The 12,863-nt window shown below is 50.7% G+C and overlaps 1 protein-coding gene across 1 annotated transcript in view; it reads left to right on the top strand.

Moving 5' to 3' along the window:
* ITGA9 (integrin subunit alpha 9) overlaps window positions 1-12,863 on the top strand; it is a 336,018-nt gene that overhangs the window by 307,610 nt on the left and 15,545 nt on the right. The window contains exon 27 of the mRNA XM_044252696.1: window positions 11,988-12,107. Within this exon, the coding sequence (XP_044108631.1) occupies window positions 11,988-12,107 (120 nt within the window). The remainder of the gene's footprint in view (window positions 1-11,987; window positions 12,108-12,863) is intronic.

Here is a 12,863-nt window from a genome sequence, read left to right as displayed (position 1 = left end):
CCCCACCAAGCGCCTCTGGTTGTGTGCAGATTCACACGTGAGAGTTCCAGGCGAGACCGGTGGGGTAGCATTCCATACCGCTTTCCAGGTGCCAAGAATATGCTGCGTTTCCGATTCTTATTCAACCCAACCCAACTTTTCAGGGAGAGTTGCCAACGACCAGGGCTAAAAACTCCCCCAGGGCCAACCAGAAATCTAGGCAATTGGCTTTGCCACTATGAGCCACCAGCTCCAGCTCCCTTCTCAGGCTGGATGAGAAGCCTGTAGGAATTACAGAGCAAACCTATTTTCTTGATATTTTCAAGTAGCAGAAAATACGATGCATACATAAATCCCCAGGTGAATACGTCATTGCCAGGTGGGTTGGGTACCGGGCTGAGATCTTAGGAGCCAGCAGGAGGGACTGGCACTGTCTCATTTCAGCAGAATTGGAATGGGTTCAAAGGCTATCTGGTGGCTTTCAGCATCGCTGGGAAGGCTGGAAAACCGGACTGGGGACAGGAGAGGAGTCGAGACACCTGAAGAACCAGGAACCCCAGGTCCAATCTGGCCGCAGGAAGAGCCTGACGTAGTGCCCTGGACACAGCTGTCCCTACCTGGCATCTCTGGGCCTCTTGCTCTGAGTCAGGCAGGAGCCTCTCGCTGGCTGAGGTTCCAGTCCCTATCTCAAGGAGACCACACCCCAGGGAGAGCAGATCATGGGCACTTGGGCCTCAGCATTGCCCTGAGACTGACACAGAGTAGGACTCCCCAGCACTGGAAGGGGGTTCATAACAGGACTACTAAAAAGTGACAAATGCTTCTCTAATCCTGAGGGTCAGCATTGGACCAGCTAAGCCCTGGCTTTTCTTAGAGCGCCTGTCGGAGACAGAGTCCTCGTTCAGTCACTCAATCATTTAGACCACTTCGTTGGGCAAGCACTGCGGCCTTGGTGAGAAAATGAGAAAATCTTTGTCCAACGGTCGTTAAGGAGTGTTTGTACTCTTTTGCCTTTTTTTTTTTTTTTTTTTTTAAGAAATGATGTGCTTGAATGAGCACCGTTTCTTGCTTATTGAACAGGGCAAATGTTTGGGGCCCTCCACCTTCTGCCACGGTGCCTGGGGGCCGTAGGTCCACACTAGCATTCACCTCCCTCGTGCAGCCCGCTGCCGTCAGCATCCCTCCCGCAGACAGGAAGAGGGTTCAGAATTTTGGTAAGTGCCCAGAGATTCCCTCGTGCATCCACCTCCCCAGCCCGGGTTAGAACCACTAAGCTTCTTCCTCTTGTGAACGGAGGGCCTCTGACACTCGGGAAGAAGTGACTTGCCCAAGGCCTCACAGTGACTGAGCCAAGAACAGTGCCCCGGACCCTTGACTCTCGGCCAGGTGTTCCTTCCCCCTCCCCACTGCAGCCTGCCAGTCCCTCGGGAAGGCGCTAAGCCTGCAGGGGTGAAAGGGCCTGGATGAATGCAAAGTATCCAGGAGGGAAAGGAAATCACTGATTCATTTTAAAGTATCTCTGTTAAAACCACCCAGGTGGCCTTGGAGCCTGGCCAGCTCCTTCAGACTGGACCTGGCTGTCCTCACCCCAGAGGCGGCTTTCCCCTCTCGGTCTAATCAGACCCCAGAAGGAAGCCTCAGGACTGCAGCCTGTGCTTTCACTTCTAAGGAGAGCTGCCCTATTAAGCACTCATTGATGAGCACAGCAATTTTCTCCAAAGCCATTTCAGTTCAATTCTCAGGCTTGGTCCCTTCAGAGAAGTCATCCTCTGTGGAAATGGAGCATGGCATCTCCCCCTTGGGAATGAGAAGAACTTAGATTCAAATCCATCTCCTTCACATCCTAGCTGTGTGACTCTGGGTGTCAGGTTGGCTCTGTAAGCCTCCGTTTTCCCACCCACAAGACGGGGAAGATGCTTTCTACTTGCTAGAGACTTGTGCCTTTGTTCTGCACCCTACCATTGCCCCCCAGCCAAAGACATAAGCCAGGGCATCTCAATCAGAGAGGCATCACTTAATGTGGTAAACAGAGGTGACTCCAAAAAATGCCACTTACAGTCCTTTTGTTGTGCTGCTTCCCGATACAAACCTTGAACCTCGGATTACATTGAGATGTAGGATGAAGAAGAGAGTCATTGGAAGATCACCACCAGGCCCATCGCATACCATCATCCAAAAGTGGTCCTCCCCGTCACCCCCTACCCTCACAAGCAAGAATTCACTTGTAAGCATAAGGAATTGAGTAGTATCCCAGCACCGTCTGCCAGAACATGAGTCTTACTTCCTAATAGTCACCATTTGCATATTTATTTGATGAATACTTATTGCGGGCTTGCTAAGAGCCAGGTGCTGTAGTAGGCGCTGGGTTCAATAGGCAACCAAGTAAACACGGTCCCCGCACTCCCAGAGCTGACTGAGAGAACAACAGATGGTAAACAGGGAAGCAAAGAGGATTTCATTTCAAACTGGGGTTAGTTCTATGGGACTCACCTGCTTTCTATTAAAGGTGGTCAGAGAATCTTTCTCCAAGGATGTTGAGACCTAGAACTGGAGAAGGAATTTGCTGGCCAAGGATGGGGAGAAGTGCCCCAGTTTGCCTGAAGACCCAAACAGCCCACCAGGTTCACGACTCAGAGATCAGTGTGGCAAGAGCCCGGGGAACAGCACAGCTATCAGGGGGGTGGGGGTGGGGGTGGAGGTGCGTGTAAACATGGCCAGACCATGTCACGCCAAGGGGTGGTAGCAAAGGGAAGCCACCAAGAGCTCCTGTTTGACACAGGGAATGGCATGATTCAGGAGACGGCTGACCCTTGAACAATGCAGGCAGCGGTCAGGTGCACCAACCCGTCTGGCAGTTAGAAATCCACGCATAACCTTTGTCTCTCCAAAAGTGTAATGACTAATAGCCCGCTACTGACCAGAAGCCTTCCTGATAATGTGAACAGTTCGTTAACACACATTCGGTATGTTATCTGCATTACGTGCTATATTCGCACAATACAATCGGCTAGGGAAAAGAAAACATTACTAAGAAACTCATAAGGGAAAGAAAATACATTTACATCACTATGCTGTATTTATCAAGAAAAAAATTCGCATGAAAGTGACCCGTACAGTTTAAACCTGTGTGATTCAAGGGTCAGCTATATGGCCTTTAAAATTCATGGGCCGCCATGGTGTTGGCAGATCGTAAGAGGAAAGGTGGACCTAAGAAGGCTAGTTAGAAGCTTGTGACAGTTACCCGGCAAGAGGTGATGGTGACAGAGGAGATGGAAGTGGGCAGGTAGATTTTGTCAGTGAAGAAGTAGCAATTTGTGCAGGTCACATGAAGGGAGAGCCTGTCCGAAAGGGTTGGGAGTTTCTCGATGCGAAACTCCTTGCCTGGTGTGTCCACATGGGGGGCTCAGCTCATAGAGGCTTTCACTGCAGAAAGAGGGCCAAGAACAGGATGAATGCATGAAGAGTCAGCCTCTTCTTCCGCCAAATCCTCAAGAGTCTCAGTCAGTTTATCCTAATCCAGTGATGTCTGGTTTTCATCATGACTGTCGTCATCATTTTTATTTTTGTAAACAACAGAACCCACTAAATTGAATATGCTCTGGTTGAATCAGGGCTGGGGGACCTCAAGTTCCCCCAGTTTTTTATCTCCATTTCCTTTTTTTTTTTTTAAGATTTCATTTATTTACTTGAGAAATAGAGAAAGATCGAACACAAGCAGAGGGGAGAGGCAAAGGGAGAGGAGAAGCAGACTCCCCGCTGAGCAGGGAGCCCGATGCAGGACTCAAGCCCAGCACCCTGGGATCATGACCTGAGCCAAAGGCAGAAGCTTAATCGATGGAGCCACCCAGGTGCCCTTTTATTTCCATTTCCCTTGGTGGCCTCTGTATCCCTAGACTCTAGAGAGTTCTGTGTGAAAGGTTGTATTTTAGGACAGGGATGCTGTCTAATCCATCCAGTTCTTTCACTAGACATGAGCTGAACCCCCAGTAAGTGTGAACAAGAAACCTTTATACCCTCCAGACTTCCGCAGCACGGAGTGGTTACATGCCACAGGAAGCTGCTTGGGTCCTAGGCTAGACTCTCAAGAGGCGAACGTGAGACAAGTGTGTGAGCCCAGGAAAGAACTGAGGTGACGGGATAGGGAAGACAAAGGGGAGGAGGAAGGATGAGACTTCAGGGGACCCTAGCCTCAGCCTGATGCTGTGGGGGACTCTGGAACACACAGACCACCTCAGAGTTTGTCCTCCTTGAAGCAAGGGAGCTGGGCTTTCAGACCTGCTTGTCATTGGCTGTGGGCTGTTTCAGGAAGAATCTCAAGGTCCTTTGCCCTCTCCCAGCGTAACCTAGGGAAAGTGGCCTTGAAATCATGCCATCCACTGAAATGTCCCACTGTGCTTAACGACTTCATTGTTTTGGATCCGTACGTGTATGTTCAGTTCCTATGGTGTGCCGGCATTTGATGTGCTTAGCTCTGGTGACCCTCCGAACTAGGTATCATTGCTCTCTTCTCCTACTGGGGAAACTGAGGCTCCAGGAGGTGAAAAGACCTTTCAAGTTTGAGATGCCACGGCCTGTCAGTCTAAGAGCCAGGACTGGCTGCCGGGTCGGCCTGTTTACAAGTCCTGAGTCTTCCTTAATCCCGTGTCCCTCTACCCTGGGCCGGCCTGTGGCCTTGTGCCCACACACAGTGAGAACACCATTCCCAGCAGGTGGTAGGGGTCACAGTAATGGGTGGTAAGCAGCTGGCCCTTGGTCTTTAAGAGTGACCCTTGTCTCCGGTGGCCTGAGAAGCACATCATGTGCAGACTTAAGGGTCTGTCGATTTTGGAGCTCTTCCTGTTGTGGTCTGGGCCCTCACCAGATGCATGGCTTCTCCTCAGAATAGCCTGGAGGTCGACGAGCTGTCTGCTCCCCCTCCGTTTAAAGAGCAATCATGAGGATTATCCGCCGGAATGGATATACAACCTCTCAGCGCAGGGTCTGGAACTCAGTAAGTTCCCAACAAATGTGCCCCATTCCTAAAGGAAATTAGCACTAGCCAATCTCATTCCCCCCGCGCCTCCAAACAGAGCGAGGCTCCTCTGAACCCCGGCACCTGGCGGCCTCAGCGGCTCTGACATCTTGCGTGTCCCAGCGTAGGCATACAGCCTCAGTCTCGCCAGATGTGTGGCTTATTCTCTGCTCCTGGACGTTGTCTCCCTAGGTCTCCCTGCTCCCCTGAGCTGCGCGCTTCCTAAAGGCTGTGTTCTAAGAGCAGTTTAAGACGAGGTTGTGCCAGGAACATTTCTTCCAGCCCGTCCTCCCTCCTCTGCACTCTCACTGGCGATTAGATGTAATCAGAAGCAGGTGGAAATGTCATTTCATTGTCCCAGATGTTCTTCCCCGTCCACGTTCTCTTGTACTCGAATTCCTTTTCTGGGAGACGGGTGTGAGGTTGACTGCAGAGAGCATCTGGCCACTGCGGTTGACCTTCAGCCGACCTGGGTCTGAGGTTGAACCTCCTCCGGGGAGTCTCAGCACTGGAAGCCCTGGTCCAGCAGAGGCCTGGACCGGGTGCTCCCCACCGTGGTCGTGACCTCAGGCCTTCCAGAGACCTGAGCGTCGCTGGCTATGACATGAGGCCTGTTTGCAGTGGTGGGAGCATAAAAGTTCCCGGAAACACAGAAGGGAATCGAGCACCCTGGTTCTGGCTTACCAGCTGCCTCAGACTGGCAGTCGGCTCCCAGTGGTCCCCTGACATCAGCTTGCCAGCCTCGGATACCTCAGACAGCAGCAGGCAGGACACCCCGTATCTGGGCCGGCTGTGGTCGCAGCCTGATGTCTGTCCTCCTCAAAGCCCCTGTGGAGACAAACACTCAGCCTCCTTTTCCCCTGTATTCTTGGCTAACACCTAGCACGTAAGCCCTCTGGCTTCAGTCCACAGCCGGCCGTGCCATCACCCATCCTTTCGCTGCTCAGAACTTCTGTCTCTCGGCCTCCTGCCAGCCTCTGGCAGCCTCCACCACCAGCCTCTCCCTCATCCTCAATATCTTTCCCTTTCTCCTCCCCTCCTTTCCTACCAGAAGCATTCACTTCCCAGTGCCACTTCTCCTGCAACCCTGCTCCCCGGGCTGTGGGCTGTTTGTTCCTTGAACCCCTCCCCCACCGTGGGAGGTTCTCCCTTCTAATCTGCAGTTGTTCCTCCGCTAAGTGCTCCTGGCACATCACAGGCCATGTCCTTCTCCCCTGGTCAGAAACCTGCATCACAATCCCATTCCTCTTAACATAAGGTGTATGATTCTTAACACAGCCTCCAGCCCTTCTAGCTCTCTAGCTGTATCTTGAACATCTTCCTTTGGCTTCTTGTCCATTCTGCTTGTCCCAAACCCACGGCCTTCTGGCCCTGTCCCACCCCTGCCAAGTGCACACCTGCCACGGGGGTTTTGCACACACTCTCCTTCTCCTTAGAATGCTGCCCCTCCCTCTGCTTTTGACTCATCACCCTCAGCTCAGGCAGTTCCCCCCGGAACTCTTTCTGACTTCCATCCCTATCCCAGAGTCTTTCATCACCATGAACCTCTCCCTTGGGGCACTTGTCAAAATTGGGATTTCACATTTATGTGTCTGACTGGTCAGGATTCTCTAAAAGCCGGAAGCTTTATGAGCGCGAGGACTGCTTACTCGATTCATCACGGAACCCCCACAGTGGCCGGCACGTGGCAGCTGCTGCATAGACCTTTGTTAGTTGGATGGACGGTTGGATGGATGGATAGACAGAGAGGTGGATAAACAGATGGTTACAATCCCAAAGGTTGTAGTTCAGCACCCTGTGGGCTACTACCGAGTTTTGCATCTGATTTTCACCATCCTTCTTTGAACTAGTTTCACCATCCCATTGATCCCCCTTCATAATGAATTAAATACATCTTTAACAGTTGTTCACTCTGTATTTGTGGGAGAGGCATGTCTTCAGCTTGTTGAAAATTGTGCTTTGACAGCGCGATTACATCCTTTTGAATAGCTGTATGGAAGTCCACATCATGATTAACCATAATTATCTACTGACTTACCTGTTGCCCTGTTGTTGGGCATTAGGGAAATCTCTGTTCTGTGTGAGAATAAATAATTGTGCAGTGAACATCTTTAGAGGCAAAACTTTTTCTGTATTTTATATTTCTTTGCCTTTGAGTAAATTTTCACTCCGGAATTAATGGACCAAATGATATGTACATTTTTAAGATGAGTAATATTGGAGTTTGCCAAGTGGACTAGAACTGAAAGTCATTCCAACTGGCCTGAGCACGGGCCCCACAGACAAGTTGACGCAGGCTGGCTAGGATGTGTATGGTTGCCCGGTAAGGGGCTGACAAGGCAGGAGGGAGACCAGACTGTAAAGATCCTGGGACCCTGGATGGTGTATTCACATCAGTAGTGTAAGCAGAGAAACAAGAGAAGACCTGCATTTTACAAAGACACTCCTGACAGCAGGGGGGCCTCCCCAGGGCTCCCGAAATGATGCAGGGAATGCAGACCAGGAGCTGACCTAGGACAGAGACTGGGGACGGGACGGAAACAAGAAAACAGAGAGAAAAGATACATGGAAAGGTCCAGGGGTTTGACTCAGGTCACCGGCTCATCAGTGGTGGAGACAAAGCCCAGGGTCACTGCTTCTTGACTCCCAACCCCATCCCTGCTATAGTCCAGCAGCTGTGCCTTCCTTTGGGGTCTTATCTGAGACGTGACTTCTTAAAACCACAGGACACTCTTGATTTTCTCCCCCAGATGGACTTATTAGAGTCTTGACGTGCAGGAACCATCTCTGCCAAAGCCCAAGACACACATCCAAGAGGAGGAACAGCATTGCTAAAAATAAGGAAAGATTAAACACACATTCCAGGGAAGTGTCAGGGCATTCTTGCAGAATTTTCTAGACTAAACTGCAGTGGATACTCTTGACTGTCTGTATCCACAAAACCAGAGCTCTGGCACGGCTTTGCCGGGATGCAGATTTTGGGCAGCGAGGGGCAGGCTGGGTCCTCAAGAAGCCTTCGGTGCTCTGGAAAGAGCTGGACTATGGCCGGCCCATGCTGCACTCACGGCCTGCCTCAGCACCTTACTGTCAAGGAAGCTTTGCAGCCTTGTGTTAATGTGACCAACCACCAGGTGCTTTCACAACACTGCCTGATTTTTCCCTTTATTTTTTTTTAATAATTTTTTATTTTTTATAAACATATATTTTTATCCCCAGGGGTACAGGTCTGTGAATCGCCAGGTTTACACACTTCACAGCACTCACCAAAGCACATATCCTCCCCAATGTCCATAACCCCACCCCCCTTCTCCGAACCCCCCTCCCCCCAGCAACCCTCAGTTTGTTTTGTGAGATTAAGAGTCACTAATGGTTTGTCTCCCTCCCAATCGCATCTTGTTTCATTTATTCTTCTCCTACCCACTTAAGCCCCATGTTGCATCACCACTTCCTTATATCAGGGAGATCATATGATAGTTGTCTTTCTCTGCTTGACTTATTTCGCTAAGCATGATACGCTCTAGTTCCATCCACGTTGTCGCAAATGGCAAGATTTCATCTCTTTTGATGGCTGCATAGTATTCCATTGTGTATATATACCACATCTTCTTGATCCATTCATCTGTTGATGGACATCTAGGTTCTTTCCATAGTTTGGCTATTGTGGACATTGCTGCTATAAACATTCGGGTGCACGTGCCCCTTCGGATCACTACGTTTGTATCTTTAGGGTAAATACCCAGTAGTGCAATTGCTGGGTCATAGGGCAGTTCTATTTTCAACATTTTGAGGAACCTCCATGCTGTTTTCCAGAGTGGTTGCACCAGCTTGCATTCCCACCAACAGTGTAGGAGGGTTCCCCTTTCTCCGCATCCTCGCCAGCATCTGTCATTTCCTGACTTGTTGATTTTAGCCATTCTGACTGGTGTGAGGTGCTATCTCATTGTGGTTTGGGAAGGCAGCTATGCTTACCACTATACCACCAACGCTGCACTCATTGTGGTTTTGATTTGTATTTCCCTGATGTGATTTTTCCCTTTAAAGCCGCCATTTCACAACTCGGGAAACTTCGGTTGCCTGAAGTCGTACCTGTTGGCCACAGTGCCTCAAAGCTCATCTGCACTAGACACCGCGAGAGATTTTGAATGTGGGAGGTGGTTCAGTCCTCAGCCTTTTAGGGGCAAGAACCCAAAGGCACACATCCGGAATCTTTAGCTGGACCAGATAGAAAGTAGTGGGCGTAGGATGACAGACTTCAGACCCCCTCTCTGGGCCGCTACCTCGCATCCCCTTCAGGGCTGCTCCACCCTCTTGGTGGCAGCCCCTAAAGGGAGAGGATGAATAAACAGATTGCGGTGGGTTCACACTAGGCAGTTCTCTACAGCAGTGAGCATAAAACATGCTGGATGAGTCCCCCAGACATGACTTTGAGAGAAAGAAGCCAGACACAGGGGCCTCCTGGTGGCTCAGTAGGTGAAACATCTGCCTTCGGCTTGGGTCATGATCCTGTGGTCCTGGGATTGAGCCCCACATGGGGCTCTCTGCTCCTCAGGGTACCTGCTTCTCCCTCTGCCTCTCCTCCTGCTTGTGCTCTCTCTCCCAAATAAATATGTAAAATCTTAAAAAAAAAAAAAAAAGAAGAAGAAGAAGAAGAAGATGATGATGATGACGAAGAAGAAGAAGAAGCCAGACACAGGAGTTCACACCATACCGTCCCAGATATACTGAGGAGCGAAGCAGGTGCAGCTAATAATGTAGGCCCTGAGAATTCAGGCTCCTGGTTATGCTTGATGTGGGTGTTAGCAGGAAGGGGGTGCAAAGCGGGCATCTGGGGGGACTGGACATGTTCTCTTTCTTATTCTGGGTGCTGATTACATGTGCATTTAGCATGCAGTATATAAAAATTTAGTGAGTTGTGCCTTGGGTTGTGTTCTCTTTTCTCTTTGCATCTTAGACATCAATAAATGTTGGGTTTTTTTTTTTTTAATTAAAGAGTAGCCAAGCATGCATAACCTCAAAAATACCCTCCTGCCAATACTGATGGAAAAATCTCCTTCCGTTTGTCAAGGATGGGCTCTCCCAGGTGTTAGACTCAGGACCCTGTGCGCATTGTCCTCTTGAATTCCCTAAGGAGGTGCTGTTTTACCTCTAGTTTGCAGATGAGAGAAATGAGGTGCAGAGAGGGAAAGTGCCTTGCCCAAGGTCACACAGCCAGTGAGTATGTGCCTCAAGGTGGCCTCCTTTCCATTCCCAGAATGACTACTGTGTGTGTAGGCAGCTTTCTTTCACTCGTCCCCATGCAGGAAGGGATGGTCTCTGCTCTGCCTCGTTTTCCTGGAGATAATGTTTTAGATTTAGGGTCTGCAGGTATGACCATGGCAGCTCTTCTGCATCCTGAATGACCATCCAGCCCCTCCCACTGCACACACCAGCCCTCCTACCAGAGCTGTGGGGATGGATGCAGTGAGATCGAGATGCTTGCACTTGGCTTTCCTTATCATCAGGGCACAGCCGAGAAATGGTCCATTTAACCAAGGGCTAGTCTGTAAGAAGAGCCATCATCGGCTAGGCACTCTATGGTGTGATGTTGACAAGCTTAGATTTGGGGGGTTGGGGTTTGCTAGACCTGAGTTCAAATCCTGACTTGCTCTCTGGGCCTCCATGGTCCCCATCTATAAAGCAGGTGTTGAAGCCCTCTTGGGGTGATTGTGTGAACTAGACAAGAGATGGCAAGAAAACCATCAAGCCTGACACAGAGGACCATTTGGGAAGAATTTGAGAGCTGGGAGCAAGGCTCTAAAAGGAGGCATAAACAGTGCTGGTCACTGTAAGTCAGTATTGGGCCCCATCACCCCATGTGGTTTGGAGGTATGGGGCAGGACAGCGGGCTCCCAGAGTAAGTGAGGCTTCTCGGCAAAGGCGGAGCCTCCGCAAGCCTCTGGCGTCCAGCTGGCTTTAGATGGCTTTCCCCCAAGGAGGGGATAACCCAGCTTGGACAAAGACCTGGGGAGGTAGGGGGCCAGCCAGGCAGCCAAAGGAAACAATGACTGCCCAGCATGCAATTTTTGTCTGTTTTGCAGCAAGTTCGAGTGGACAGTACATGATAGGGAAGGTTACTGAACAGCGAGGACACAATGGTTGCTTTGAATTCTACAAAACCAGACTCTACCATGACCATTGAGGCTAAAACAGAGCCAAAGGGTACAGTTAGTGTTAATACGTGTTGAGCAATCAGTTCTCTGCCGGGGGGTCGGGAGGCCCGGACTCATCTGCCAGCTTTTGCAGTGTAAATCCTTATACATGGCCCATTTCAGGCCACCACTGCTGTGTCACCAGATGTGGAACGAGGCAAAGGAGCACCCAGTTGACTCTCGCAGGTCGATGGCTAGGTCCAGTGCACCGCTGAGTTTCCAGAAAACTTGGGGAAACTAGCCTCCCTGTGGCATGGGCCAGGATTGCATCTGGCTCCTGTGGAGACCCAGAGCCCAGTGCTTCAGGAGGCAGGGCCTGCTGTATGTGAAGCCATGAGACCCGAGACAGATGGTGTCCTGGCCCCAGTGGAGCGACAGTCTGTCAGGCAATTGGCATTGACCAAATGATTGTCCTAAGCTACCCATGAGGTGAACACTTGGGAAGAGTAGAGTCTTACACAGAGGGCATGCCCACACCCTTCATTGCAAAACCGTAATGAAAGGGAGACTGTCATTGCCTGAATCAAGAACGGACTGCGTCCTCTGAGATCCTTACCACGTGATATTGAAGTCAGGCTTGTTGTGACAACCCTTTCCAGAACTGGGACTTGGATTTCAAGGGCCTTTTCCGATCCTGTCAAAAATTCATCAGCCTACAAGCAGAAAAGCGCTGAACCAAAATCCCGGCTTTGGTCACAACAGTCTGGACAGATCTGTAGTTCCGTCCAGATGTCAAGCCCTGGCCGGGCTCTGTCCTGCTCTCAGTACTTCTTTCTGAGAATCATCCCCACTTCTGCTTTGCCTCCTAGGTTGTCTTCGAAGCCTTGCACAACCTGGAGCCTCGGGGCTATGTGGTGGGCTGGATCATTGCCATCAGTTTGCTGGTGGGAATCCTCATCTTCCTGCTGCTGGCTGTTCTGCTCTGGAAGGTGAGTGGGGTGATTGTGGGGCCCTATGGAGCCCCCACGCAGGGATGCCCGGCCCTCCACCTCACCGGAGGGGGAGCTCTTGGAAGAAGTGTCCGGTTAGGACTTCCTCCGCAGTGCAGGTACAGTGGAGGGAGGGCAGGGTCCCCTGCAGGCGCCAGTGGAATCTTGGCTCCTCTTGAGGCCTTTCACAGCCAGGGCTGGACCTTTAGAGGGACAGCAAATGTCTCAGCCCCGGTCTGTTCTTACCTTTCTTGCCGCTCCTATCAGGGCCTGACACCACAACAGAAGCCTGGGGAGGAACAGCGGGGCTTGGGGTGGCTCACCATTTACTTTAGAAAACAGACATATGCAAGCAAATAGATTGCAGAACAATTCTTTGTTCTTTACCCATGTAGAATAGGAAAATGATTTCTTCCCCAAAGAGTCAGTACATTCTCCCAACCCTTGTAGGTGAGCCAAGGGATAGATTTGCCCCGCCTCCTTCCCCAAGGAACACCTGCCCATCCTTCTTGCCTCCTGTCACTTTCTCGAAAAGGGGCATGTCCTCTCCTTATGGTTTCTTTGCCTCACACTCTCAGAGGTCTGGAGCCCCTTTACTTCAGAGCCTCTCTATTCATCGGTAACAACCTCACAGTCATTATCTAACGAAGGTACGTCTCTTCCGCTGGATAGTAGTTTTCCAGATGAGGGGAAGGAAGCTCTGTCTGCTCTTGATTCTCCTAGAATAGCACCAGGGACCCTCTGCTTTTCCAGGGC

The sequence above is a fragment of the Neovison vison genome, chromosome 6 (assembly GCF_020171115.1).
Source record: "Neovison vison isolate M4711 chromosome 6, ASM_NN_V1, whole genome shotgun sequence".
Lineage (NCBI taxonomy): Eukaryota > Metazoa > Chordata > Mammalia > Carnivora > Mustelidae > Neogale > Neogale vison.
The sequence above is the reverse complement of the archived record's forward strand: the minus strand, read 5'-3'. Positions and strand labels throughout refer to the sequence as shown.